The sequence below is a fragment of the Thunnus albacares genome, chromosome 16, assembly GCF_914725855.1.
Source record: "Thunnus albacares chromosome 16, fThuAlb1.1, whole genome shotgun sequence".
Lineage (NCBI taxonomy): Eukaryota > Metazoa > Chordata > Actinopteri > Scombriformes > Scombridae > Thunnus > Thunnus albacares.
Genome location: NC_058121.1, coordinates 321,141 through 334,740, shown reverse-complemented (window position 1 = coordinate 334,740; position 13,600 = coordinate 321,141). Strand labels below are relative to the sequence as shown.

Here is a 13,600-nt window from a genome sequence, read left to right as displayed (position 1 = left end):
CAGCATGGCTACCACAGCATCTTGCAGCAGCATGCTATTCCATCCGGTTTGCGTTTAGTTGGACCATCATTTATTTTTCAACAGGACAATGACCCCAAACACACCTCCAGGCTGTGTAAGGGCTATTTGACCAAGAAGGAGAGTGATGGGGTGCTGCGCCAGATGACCTGGCCTCCACAGTCACCGGACCTGAACCCAATCGAGATGGTTTGGGGTGAGCTGGACCGCAGAGTGAAGGCAAAAGGGCCAACAAGTGCTAAGCATCTCTGGGAACTCCTTCAAGACTGTTGGAAGACCATTTCAGGCGACTACCTCTTGAAGCTCATCAAGAGAATGCCAAGAGTGTGCGAAGCAGTAATCAAAGCAAAAGGTGGCTACTTTGAAGAAACTAGAATATAAGACATATTTTCAGTTGTTTCACACTTTTTTGTTAAGTATATAATTCCACATGTGTTAATTCATAGTTTTGATGCCTTCAGTGTGAATCTACAATTTTCATAGTCATGAAAATAAAGAAAACTCTTTGAATGAGAATGTGTGTCCAAACTTTTGGTCTGTACTGTACACATATATATATATATATATATATATATATATATATATATATATATATATATACAGGAAACTGCTTTTTCTTAATTTCTCATGCAGATTACCATCTATTCGACATTTGTATATATATTACAAGAATATAAAGTAATGAAAAAGGCAGCTTTGGTATTTACTGAATTTTATTGACTGTTTCAAAATACAGTAGCCTACAACTGTTTAAACACTTGTTGTTTCGCTGCTGCATCTCGTTGGCTTGTTTTTGGCAGTTTATGATACACTTCAAGGACACTATATTTTTCATTGAGAGAAAATGACTTTTTCCTTTTCTTTTTCCTGTCACGATTTCAATGTGCATGCAGCACCAACCTCCCAGCCTGAAGCAGATGGGTTGTGCGTTGTGCATTTAGGCTGCGGGGGTGGGGGCAGCAGGGGGACCACAACAAGAAACCTGAACCAGAATCAACTTTTGGAGAAACGCAACCTGTAAGGCTGTACAATCCTGCCATGAGGGAAGACAAATCTCATATCTTGAAGAGCTCATAATACCGTATTATCCCACTAGAACACTGCGCTCCCAGTATGCAGGCTTACTGGTGGTCCCTACAGTCTCTAAAAGTAGAATGGGAGGCAGAGCCTTCAGCTATCAGGCTCCTCTTCTATGGAACCATCTACCGGTTTCAGTCCGGGGTGCAGACACCCTCTCTATGTTTAAGAGTAGGCTTAAAACTTTCCTTTTTGATAAAGCTTATAGTTAGGGCCGACCAGGCTCGCCTTGGATCAGCCCTTAGTTATGCTGCTATAGGCCTAGACTGCTGGGGGACTTCCCATGATGCACTGAGCTCCTCTCTCCTCCTCTCCATCTGTATGCATTCATGTAACATCAATGCATGTCACTAACTTTGCTTCTTCCCCGGAGTTTTTTGTGCTATCTCATCTCACAGGAAAAGCTGACTCCCGGGCCGAACCTTCACGGTCCTTCACAGTCCTGATGGCATCCTTCCCTGGCTGTTGCTGCTCATGCTTGTTGTTGTTGTTGTTGTGATTTTTTTTCTTCTGTCCCCCCTCCCCCTTTCCCTCTCTCTTTCTCTCTCTCAACCCAACCGGTCAAAGCAGATGGCCGCCCACCAAGAGCCGGGGTCTGCTTGAGGTTTCTACCCGTTAAAGGGGAGTTTTTCCTTACCGCTGTCGCCAAGTGCTTGCTCATGGGGGAATTGTTGGGTCTCTGTATATTAAAGAGTACGGTCTTGACCTGCTCTATGTGAAAAGTGCCTTGAGATGACTTCTGTTGTGATATGGCGCTATATAAATAAAAATTGATTGACTGATTGATTGAAAAACATTAGGAAGACATTTCTCTTCATTTGATAATGTTAAAAGTAATGTTGGGCTTTGCTGATGGCCTCCCGACTCGAGAGAGAGAGAGAGAGCGAGAGTGAAAGAAGCAGTGGTCGAGCGAGCTAGAGGGTGGATGAGGAAAACCAGTGAATGAGAGGAATAAAATGTTATTTTCTGATTGTTTCACAGCAGTTACAAATAATCACGCCCACACCCTGTACCTCCACACAAAACCGCAGAGGTGTGCCGCAACGCTTGATGATAACAGCCGCTAAATACACATTATACATGTACTATGGGAGTAAGGTCAAAAGAAAATATAATCACTGTAGTTTAAAAAAAATATTACAATTATTTACACAACATTTATATAGGAATGATTCTGTCCTGAGCTTTTTGATCCATATAAGCAGCTGATCACTGTAAATGTGATCACTGTAAGCAGTTTCCACTGTATATACATATATATACACTGTAGAGAGAGAAAGAGAGAGAAAATACCTTAACCTAACCCAGCACTACTGTTAATGTGACTCCCAGCCAACAGTCAGTAACACTTGCAGATGAGAAACTAGTTTGAGCTGTTGTGAGTTAATATTATGCACATTTTGAATATAGGTTTTCACCAAAACCAAGCTCTTGCTGAGAATAGTTTGGGTATCAATAAAGACATTTGACAGAGGAAATATTTTACTGGCAATGATAAACAGTCATGCTGCTTTACTTCCTTCAACTTCTTTTTCCTCAAGAAAATGTGAGCAGACCAAAACACTTCTAGGTTCATGGTAGGTAGGAAAATGCAATTAAATGCCATCATGTAACAGCAAAGGGCACTTTTTAAATGCAAAATGTGTAATGTATGTAAAGTTTAAATTGTAAGTGAAACATGTGGATGGACACAAATTCATGTCCTTAGCCCTGAGCATGATTAATGATTAATGTTAACTGTAGTTGCCATAGCTAGTGAGCAACGCTAATCAGAGAATGTACATTGTTTTTAGCTCTTTCACAACTGCACACAAAGTACTCATTGTAAGGTCATTGTGTATTAAAATAGTACATGCAGTTACTATTGTGTTTGTGTGTTTGTCAGGCATGCAGAAATACAACAATTCAGTATGTGGATGTGATAAGGAGCTTAGGTTGTCAGCCAGGTAAACAGTCCCCATTCACTCACTGATATGTAGGCACTGTGAACCTATAAGAAAGAGTCCAATACAAGATCCACACACAGACCCCATGTTTGATGCAGGATTACAGTGTTCAACCTGTGTTTGACCTATTCATACCAGAGTGCTGGTTAATTCCTGGTCAAGGCTGAAAGAGCAACAGTAGATCTGGACACATCACTGGTAAACTATCAAATTATACAAAACTTTGTGTTAAAACAGGCCAGACTGCTAAACAGAGGAAAGACACCACAAGTGAACAAGAATGCAGATTTGACAGAATCTCAACTCAGGGTCCACTTACTAGCTTTATATAGCACTCAACACTACTTCAGAGATCAAGAATGAACTTGCGAGCTTAACGTGAATCAGAAAAATGCCCTTTTCTAAGTAAATACTGGGTGTATGTATCTGTAGTAAGGTAGGTTTCAAGATAAGCTAAAGGCAGTTGGGCTACCCTATGTGAGACATTTTTTAGTTTTAAATTCTGTTTCTGTTCTGTTCTGAATTGTTTTGACCCTCTGTGACAAGATGCCTGTACTGAAAATACTTGGCCCTGTCTCAGCATTGGCATTATGGGCTGGCCTTGGGGGCCCATGTCTGTCCAAAAATGCCACTCTGCACCCTCAGTTGAATTCTCTCCAGAATAAAAAAACAAACAAAAAACAACTGAAATACTTTTACAGCTATAAGTAAAATTAAGTCATACAATTTGGTAATGGAAGACTTAACACTGTAATGCAAATAAAGCACAAAACAATGATAGTTTGCCATTTCTTATTATGAAAAACAAACCCTTGCCAAGCCAATTAAAAACAACATATCTGCTTTGTATGACTAACAAATCAATTATATTACAAGGTTGAGCTTATAGTTATGCAGAGACGTTAGGTTAGTAGCACTGATGTGACATTTTCCTGGTGGTAAACAAAACTAACTCACTAAAAGCAATGTGCAAAACTTAGCCATCATTCAATTAATATGCACATAGGAAAGTAGTTTGGAACAGCACCTACCTAAGTCATGGCAGTGTCCACGAAGCTCAAGTTGATCCTGGCACACAGACAAGTTGCAGCAATGCTGTCAGGGCTAAGCGGCTGAGGGAGACTGACATTTGCCCCGATGATTTGAGAGCAGATGGGCCCATGCAAGTCAGGCTTTAGAAGTACCCCTCATGTCTCTTTGGAACTAAGAAGAGGTCATTCATGTCATCGTGGTATCACAGTCTCAGGAGTAGCTTTGAATATTCCACCAAGCAGGATGCTACTTTCTGTTACCCATGCAGAAAATGTCATTCTTCTAAATCCAAATGTGATCCAGCTTTCACTAGCAAAGGCTTCACTGACTGGAAACATGCAGTTGAGGCTGATAAGGAACTTAACAGACATGGGACTTCCAAGGAACATTTGGCCTGTTTCAGTCAGTGAAAAGAAAGAGAGCAGCATATAGAGAAAGGGAAACAAATTTCAATGCACCAGAAAAAAGTATTTCATTATTTGACTTCAACATAAGGAAAGAACCCTATTTGGCCAAAACTGTGAAGTAAGTTCCCCAAAACGCCACATACACAAGTCATGAGATGCAAAATGAGCTTATTTGCATAATGAGCAATGTTGTGACCGAAGCAATTCTGAAAGAAATTGGGGATTCATGGTTCACGATCAAAATAAATGTCAGATCACAATCAAAGATTGTTAAAAGGCTCCTGTCAGAACAGCGCAAAGTACACAAGGCCATGCTGACCGCGTTACACTTTGTGTCACACTTGGTGCCTCGACCGCCATGTGCTAAAATTCATTCTCTGTATTAAAGGACATTTTAACCAATCACAGACATGCAATGTTGAACAGTCGCATGAGTCAGCTTGGGCAGCTAGCTTTTGGGCATGATCTCACTTGAAAATTGTGAAATGAATGGAAATGCACTCAGACTAGGACAGCTAGTGGTATGAACTCACCACTGGCTGTCCCAGTGGTGAGTGCATAAATCCACTTGTGGCTTAGTTTCTGCATGAGCACACGAATGGTTGTATAATTATGCATACTTCTTCTTGATGTGGCTTAAAAGATGGTGTTTATCCTGTAATTTGTTGTGTAGCCTGTGAACGTGGTGGCTCAATCTATATGTAACCTGATGAGGGTTTGTCTAAAACCTAAGTTAAAGTTAAAAATCCGACAACGCCACCCTGGGAATTCCACCCAGGGAATACATCAAATGAATTCCTACTTCGATCACACAGGTAAATTTCACAAAAAGAATTAACAGAGACGTGGTTTTTAAGGTATTAAAAAGAGTTGTTGTTTTAAATCAACAACTAAAATAATTAAAAAAAAAAAAAAAAAACTAAAAAGATTTTTGAAAAATACATAAAATAGGGAGGTGGAGGAATTGACTAAAAAAGGGAAACGTACAAAGGTTTAGGTTTAGGTTGGCGTTAACACTACAAACAAATCACAAAATATATAAGCACACAAGAAGTATAAATAAATAAAAGCACAAAGCCACCTTTTAAATGTTAGCACCACCTCTGTATGAATCAGCTAGTTAAAAAACAATAAATAAATTACACCAAGTAAACTTCACAACCACCACAAAATGTAAAACAAATTAGGAATATACTAAAAAAAAAATAAAACATAAATACACTAAGATCACTGAATAAAACCTAGCACTTAAAACTCAATAAAAGAAATTAAAAATCAAGTGAGTTTCAGATGTAACAAAGCAGCAGTGGCAGTCACAGCTTGCCTGTATAACTCCAATCAATATGGCACTCCAATCAATATGGAGAGTATGGCACCAAACAGAGGAGCAGCAGCAAGAGGAAGACAATGGATAACAGTGCTACTCCTTGAGTACGTCTGAAGTCTCTTATTTTATGGCTCTTCGCTCCTCGCTCCTCGCCTGAACCGGAAGTTGTTCCTGATGCGCCATTTTGACGAGCATCCCAAGTCTCTTATTTTGCTCGGAGGAGCGAGGAGCGAGGAGCGAGGAGGGATCTCTGAGGAGCGAGGAGCGAGAAAACATGAGAGCAGCCTTCATGGAAGTCTTTTACCAGCCAACACGCCCCTTATTGGATATCAGTTATTGATTGGACGCTGCACCTGATCTGACTGATCTGATATATCATTGCAGTTTCATACCAAAGTGGAGACAGATTATAGATTCAATTTAAATGTATCACTCCCAAGTTTTATGCTTTACTTGTTTTCTGATTCATCATATAGTTAAAATCTATTAATTGTCGACCTGATCAACAAAAGAACCATTAACAACTTTCTTCATGTATTAGAAAGATTTTTCTTTTCATGATCTATTATTTCCTCCATTAAACTGTTTCTTGCTGACAGAAAGACTCTTCCTGACTTTAGTTTTATCCATAATAACAGTTAAACACATTTATATTTTACATCATTTATCATCATTTCCATTCAGTCACATGTGAGGCTGAAAATTCCTGAGCGTCCTGAGATACATCATTTCCATTTTCCCTGAAACATTTAGCCAAATACATATTTTCCAGTGTTCAGAAAAAATGATCATATTCTGGGTAATTGAATAATGAATTCACTATCAGGATTATCAAAAAATACAGATACAAATAATCAATTAATAATATAAACACATTCCGCAAGTAGAAATGGTTCCTGTGCCTCTGAGCAGGACACAGTATAAATGCAGAATGCAGGTTTTTATTTAGGTGTTTGTTAAACAGGTAACAGGCTGCAGAAAGGAAACAGCTGCTCTAGCGGTGATAACTGTGCACCTTTAGTAGTATTAGCACAGTTTGTGTGTAGACACAAACTCCAGCAGAAGTTTCTACAGCTGTTAAAGCTGACTGACAGTTGATCCAGCTGTGATCAGCTGTCACCATCATCAGAAACCGACGTTGCTTCACATGACGCTTCAGAGGACAGGACGTCAAATTTCCTCGTTTCCTCTCTCCTCGCTTGGTTTCCTTGCGTCTCTCCTTGCATCCACAGTGGGAGGGAGTAAGACGCAAGGAAAAGACGCAAGTGAGGGAAATGTGGATGCAATTTAAGAGACTTGGGATGCACCCCTTGTGTTAATGTGCCACTGATTGGGGAAACTTGGTTCAGGTGTGTGGGACAGGAAGGGACTGGGATACTACAGCTATGTAGTGACCCCAAATGGTGGGGAGGACTCAACCTGTCGTTACATATAGGTTTATTTGTTATACAGAGTTGCCTCCTGCAGTACTGTATTAAATGCAAAATATTTAATAGATTACCCCCTGTGCATCTGATGCCTGGGACACACAGCTGCGTGAGCAGCGTGCATGCATTGCGGAACCTCTTGGTTTTCATTTCGGTGTCCATGTTAACAGATTAGAGCATCCACACAGCCCGCGTGAGCTGCGCGTGAAACAGCAAAGATAGAAAGGGAAAATGATATATTATTATATTGACATCATACCAGCAAAATTGCACCTTTCACTATAGTTTCATATGTTACAGACATGAAGTGTCACCACTACTACAGGTCAGCCTGTGCGGTGCATGCTGGGGCAGGGAGCCTCTCTGGCAAGGAATTCCAGTATGGAGAGTCTGTGACACACAGAGCTTCTTTTCTCGAGTCCTGTCTCTTTCTGTGATATTAGCTCAAACCGGGACTCCTGCCTGTTGTTTCAATGAAATTTATAATGAAATGATATGAAACATTCCAATATTGATGGCCATTGTCAAAATAAAATTCTATGTGGAAAGATAGAGCTGGCAGTAGCAGCAACGCTGTCTGTGTGGACATCGCAGGCCTACAAGATGCAGCAACTCTAACGCACACACACTGCTCAGGTGGAGGTAGGCTGTGTGACCCAGCCGTTACTTCATAACATCTGGTTTTGTGTACGCAGTAACATGTCTATGCGTGCCTGTGCACATAAGTGACAGTATGTATGTATGCCACTGTCATAGTTTATTTCATTCATGAAACATGATAATGTCTAATTATGCACTTAAATAAACAAATAAAATAAATAAAATAATAAATAAAAGCTATTTAAGGTGAACAAAATGCCCCCCTGTCAAAGTTGATTGCACGTCCATTCCTTATGTTCTGGCATCAACCATGCCCTGTCTGTTAGTCTGTCCTGATATTTGCTTCTGTGTATACCTCAATAATAATATAATGTGTTAGTCTGACATGGATGATCTGCAATATCTGAACAGTAATGGTGTCCTGAATTTATCAGAACACATATCAGATATTAACATAAATCTTCCATGCTCCTGATTAGATACACTCTTTCTACCTGGAAAAAACATCACAGTTTTATGACAAAAAAATCCCAACTCGAGGTCCCCTTACTAGCTTTTTTTCAACCATATCACATGGTCTTCTTCAACAGATGGAGTTTGCACAGTTGCCGTGAAAATGGATCTGTTGACATGCAAGCTCAGTAGCTGCACAAGGTATTAAAGAGGCCATATTATACCCCTTTTCCACAAGTTAACACAGTTCCCTGAGGTCTTAATAAAATGTATCCAACATGCTTTGGTCAAAATACCACAAGGATCAACTGCAGCCTTCTCATTGTGTCTTAACGGACCTGTTCAGAACAGCCAGTTTGAGTTTAAATAAGCTTAGATTTTGGTGTGATTTAATTGCAATAAACTGATCAAAAGGATGCTGAAATAACTACATGATATCGTTTTGAAAAAAGCCTGAATTCATCTTTTGTCAGGTCTGTCCACGACAAATAAACAACTGTAAAATGCTTGTTTTTTGAATGGAGTTTGGAGTGATCAGAGCTATGCTAACATTATAGCTTCTCCATCCACACTCAAAATAACATAATCTAAAGGCATAAATACAGCAGCAACGTTATTATTTAAACATAATGATATCTACATACTGTGTAACCTTAAAATTATATAAACTCATCAGCATTTCAAGATGTTTATTACTGATGACAGCAGCGGAGGTGGTGTGTGACTCCAGTCTTAGCTCCTGCTAGGTTGAGGAGCAAGATTGAAGATAATTCCACTTAATCCCAAAAGTTTAAAAAATAAAGTCCTCCTGCAGGTAAACTGATCCAGATCTGAGCAGAATTGAGTGTTTATTCCTGTCTTCAGCTCTGCTCCCCGGCCGCCTCTCTCTTGCAGAGCTTGCCAGGACTCAGCAACAGTCTGTCGGCAAGCAACGGCTATGTCCCCCGACTTGCTCTCTCCCACAGAGCTCGCTGGGGATCAGCAGCCTTCTGTTGGCAAGCAGCAGCTCTGTCCCCTGGTCCAGCCCCACAATACAGACAAATTTTTGCCCTTAGCTTAGCTTAGTTTAGCTTAGCCTAGTGATGTGAGAAGGGGCATCAAATCTGAATGGCTTGTTGAATCACATGAGTACAGAGCAAGCCAGCCCACACTAAACTGACTGGGTGCTCTTATTTCACAGCTTGTGTGTTAGAAGGCTCATCAGAGACCCAAATATATATGCACAAGCATTGAAAAAGTGAGTTTTTCATAGTATGGCCCCTTTAAGTCTTTTGACTTAAAGGAGAAATATGTAACACTGACAACAAGCGTTTCTAACGGGTACTGCAGCCCAAATTCAAAATACTGGAGAGAGTTGTCTCCCCTGCCCCCTCCTCCCCAGAGTTGAAGCTCACGCAGCTTGCCAGGTTGAGGACATTGAACCTGCACAAGCGCAAGACGGGCACAACATTCACAATGACAAGTGAGAACAAGTCCTACACTGTAGGTTGATCAGCTAATGTGTACATTTGCAATTAATTCAAGTAAGATGTGTTACTGTTTGACACCTCTGGTTTTACAAATACACAATATTTGTAACATGTGATTTCATTAAATCAGATGCCGAATTTAGCAGAAGACCTCACTAATGTATAAAGTCTGTCTTGTCAGGTAACTAACAGTATCAGTGTCTGATAACCAATAATGACGCACTGCCATTAATGTTACTTAGGGTTAGGCGCTCCAATTTGGCTAACCGTCGTGTTTTTAATATCTTAGTGTATTTGACATGCTTGTTAAAAATTAATGATGTTTTATGGTGAGACAACGCTGTAGTTAAAGTGCTTAGGTTTAGGCACAAAAAACACTTGGGTAGGGTTAGGGAAAGATCATGGTTTGGGTTAAAATGATCACTTGCGCATCAAGGGAGAATGTGTATTTTGGAACAACAGGCTTTCATATCAGAGACTAATGGCATGGCACCAGAGTGCTGAGTAGTAACCAACTGTTCTTCCATGTTGCAGTCCGATGCAGACCTCAGTTATGAAGTGCCCTCACTGGTGTCAAGTGAAGCCAGTGAGGGCTGGTCAGGTGCCAGTGCCACAAGAGGCAAAGGGTGGAGAGGATGAACTAAAGGAAGAGTGGCAGAGAGAGGAGGAAGAGAAAAGAGTGCAGGTCCATGTGGTACAAAAGGATGGAGAGGAAGAGCAACAGAGAGAGGAGAGAGGGCAGGTCCTGGTCCTGGTGGAAGAGGCATAGTACGGAGAGGAAGAGCCAGAGGAGGAATGACAGAGAGAGGAAAGAGTGCAGGTTCTAGTGAAAGAGGTGGCAGCAGAGGAGGGGGAGGAGGAACCAGACAGGGAAGAGGCAGAGGCAGAGGAGACCAGGGGTCTAACGCCAACCCGACGCATGCTGCACACTGATGACGTCACCATGCTGCCTGCTGCAACCATGGCAACAACGCCACCCCCATGCACACCAATGACATCACCACGCTGACTGCTACAACGGAGCCCTGACTCCTTCAACCCGGTGATGATGGAGAGGATTGCCCGTGACTCATTTTCCATGGTGGTGTATGTGCAGTATTGGGCACAGTGCCCGGGGCTGTCCATTCCTCCATCCGCTATTGAAATAGATAATAAAAACAAATGTCACTATTTACTGAACACTGAATTTACATATCAACATACAGCTAATGTTTTAGAGCACAACAGCAAAAAACAAAAAGTGCGCCTTACTCATGATCGCAACATCTCTGTCTTGTAGGCTCTGTACTATCTCCGCTCTTTTCTCATTCCAGCACTCCTTTATGGTGTCCATACAGTGGGTGTCCTGGATAGTGTAGTAAGAGCTGTGGTCCACAATGCCCATGTTCATAAATTTGAAAAGCAGAGCAACTTAGGAATAGTTGCTCCCAGACAGCAAGATGTTAGTGGCCAACATGAAATCCCCTGCTAGCATCCCGTATTGAACTAAAGGCTTGGAGTATGGCTCAGGACAGGTCTGAGAGTAAACAGCAAGTATAAGGGTACATCAACTTGGAAACAACTTCCTTTCACGATTAACATTCTCAAATACAAGTATAAAATGACAAGTGCTTCACATTCTGTATATATGCCAAAAACTTGTGGAGCCTAATAATCAAGTTTCACAAAACCATTTTCGATGCAAAGAAATTGACACAGGCCAACAACTTGGTTGCAGTGTAGTGTGGTTAAAATTACTCTCCCATTGCATGATGCTTGCTGTACCCCTGGAAGTGATGGAGACCTCAAAGGGGGGAAGGCACTGGCACTCCACATGGAGTCTCTAGGTCAGGGATGTCATCTCGTCTCGTCTCGTCTCGTCTCATCCGCTGCCAATGGAAGGTGGTCAATGCAAGGTGGTCAATGCAAGGTGGTGCTTGCAGTGTTCCACCCATCCTGTCAGGACATGAAATATATTAATATATTATCACATTTAAAAGTTAACATACTGGTTGAGTCACTAAGCATCCCTCGCTCAAACTAAAAGAGGGAAATAGAGATTCATTTTGGTCATGGATTGAGTGTGTACATAGTGAGGAAAAAATGTCAACTGTGACTTTGAATTTTATTGTAAATAATAACACTTTGCAAGTTTTCTGTAGCATTATGCACACACTTGGTGACACTGATGGTTGGTTTGGTAAGAGCTGACGCATTGGAACAACATGACGTAGTAGCTGTAATAATTGAATTATAACATACCATACACAAAGACGAGGAACATATTCCTCATCTGAGCTATCACCCTCAGCTTCCTCTTCCTCTTTATCATCTGTTCCCCAATCAATACTGTCAAATTTGAGATTAGGAAATACTAGGAAATACTAGGAATCATAATAGACTGCTATAAAGATGTGGTCAGCCTCAGAGAGAGCAACCATCTTGTTGCAACACTTCCTTGATAAGGAGAGGTCAAAGCCAGTAGTCCAAAAACATGACTCATGTAAAAAACGTGGAAATGAGCCCCAATTAGAGGTGGGTTTTAATTAGCTTATCACATGAAGCATGTAGGTGCAGTCCACAGGTCTAATAAAAATCCACGTCCATTTTTATTTTCCACAAGTCACGTTTTTAGACCACTTGCTTTGACTTCTCCTTAGTTTTCGCTTATTAGGTCTCAAATTACCACCACTGAAGTATGCATTGTATTTTCACTTTGTTTTATCTCATCTTTATTATCATTATCAAGTCTTTTTTCATGTGAGGCACTCGGTGCACGTAATTTCTTGTAAAGCACTTTGAGCTGCATTTCTTGTATAAAACATGCTATACAAATAAAGATTATTGTTATTATTATTGCTATTATTATTATTATTATTATTATTATTATTAACATCAATGAAGTGTTGCAACAAGATGGTTTAGCGACTGAGCGGCTGAAGAAATTGGATTACAGGTCATTACATTTATTTGAAAATATACTCGTTTCTTTATGGACAAAGATGGGATTATCACAACACGGACCAGGGAATGTGAGTAAGCAGCAGCGAACAGCAACACTTTTAGACTGTCACTTATGACGCTGACAACAATTTTATAGCAGGGGAATTACCTGCAGCTAAAGATTCCACACCTACATCTGATACAACTAACCAAGACAGATAGTTAGAGGAGCAGCGGCAAGGTTTTCGGATTACCACTACCTCTTCCCCTAAAAAACAACTTCACAAATGTAAAACAAACGAGGGGTGCAGCTACTATTTCATGTTTAGTGATGGACCATATGTACCTGCTCTCAAGGCCTTCAGAAGCATCCATGGTGCTCTCCAAAACTTCAGTGCCTTCTTCTATATGTGGCAGCTCTTCTCTGTAGAGACAAAGATTATTTTACTGACATTAAACTGCCATTTGCCACAGGTAATACAATATGTATCCAAGTTGCATTATATCAACTTACTTAGTTTCAGCTACATGCTTTTGTATTCATATTTCCGTATACATTTCACAATGTGTGTTGAAAACGAATATCGATTAAAGTGTTCTGAAAGTGTTCCACTTGATGGACATCCTTGATAGTGCAGGGGCCATCAAGTGATGCTTCTTTCTCTGCCTCTTACTAGGGGTGGAGGTGTGTGGACTCTCATTGCTAAAAAGAATATGTTATAATCAACCTGTGTACGCAGAGCTACATGAATTACACACGTGGAGCCACAAACCTCTCTCTGCATCCTCACTCAATAAACAAGACCACAGCGGGAGCTTTCCCAATGTAGGCTATGTAATTTTGCATTTCATACCTTCTTGGGGTGGCTGTGGCTCAGGAGGTAGCGGGTCATCCACTAATCGAAAGATCAGCGGTTTGATT

General features: G+C 40.8%; 1 protein-coding gene across 1 annotated transcript; it reads right to left on the bottom strand.

Annotated features, from left to right (window-relative positions):
- Nucleotides 1-9,550: 9,550 nt before the first annotated feature.
- Nucleotides 9,551-13,104, bottom strand: LOC122965488. The gene is made up of 3 exons (XM_044329599.1): nucleotides 13,025-13,104; nucleotides 11,008-11,691; nucleotides 9,551-10,892 (listed from the first exon to the last, which is right to left on the bottom strand). The coding sequence occupies exons 2-3, from the start codon at nucleotides 11,144-11,146 to the stop codon at nucleotides 10,354-10,356; spliced, it is 678 nt and encodes a 225-aa protein (XP_044185534.1). The 5' UTR covers nucleotides 11,147-11,691; nucleotides 13,025-13,104; the 3' UTR covers nucleotides 9,551-10,353.
- Nucleotides 13,105-13,600: the final 496 nt, after the last annotated feature.

Bases quoted from the DNA above. Each gene is read 5' to 3' on its own strand.
- LOC122965488 (XM_044329599.1), bottom strand. From the start codon at position 11,146: ATGAACATGGGCATTGTGGACCACAGCTCTTACTACACTATCCAGGAC. The intron at 10,893-11,007 runs GTAAGGCGCACT...CTATTTCAATAG, and splicing joins CAGAGATGTTGCGATCATGA to CGGATGGAGGAATGGACAGC.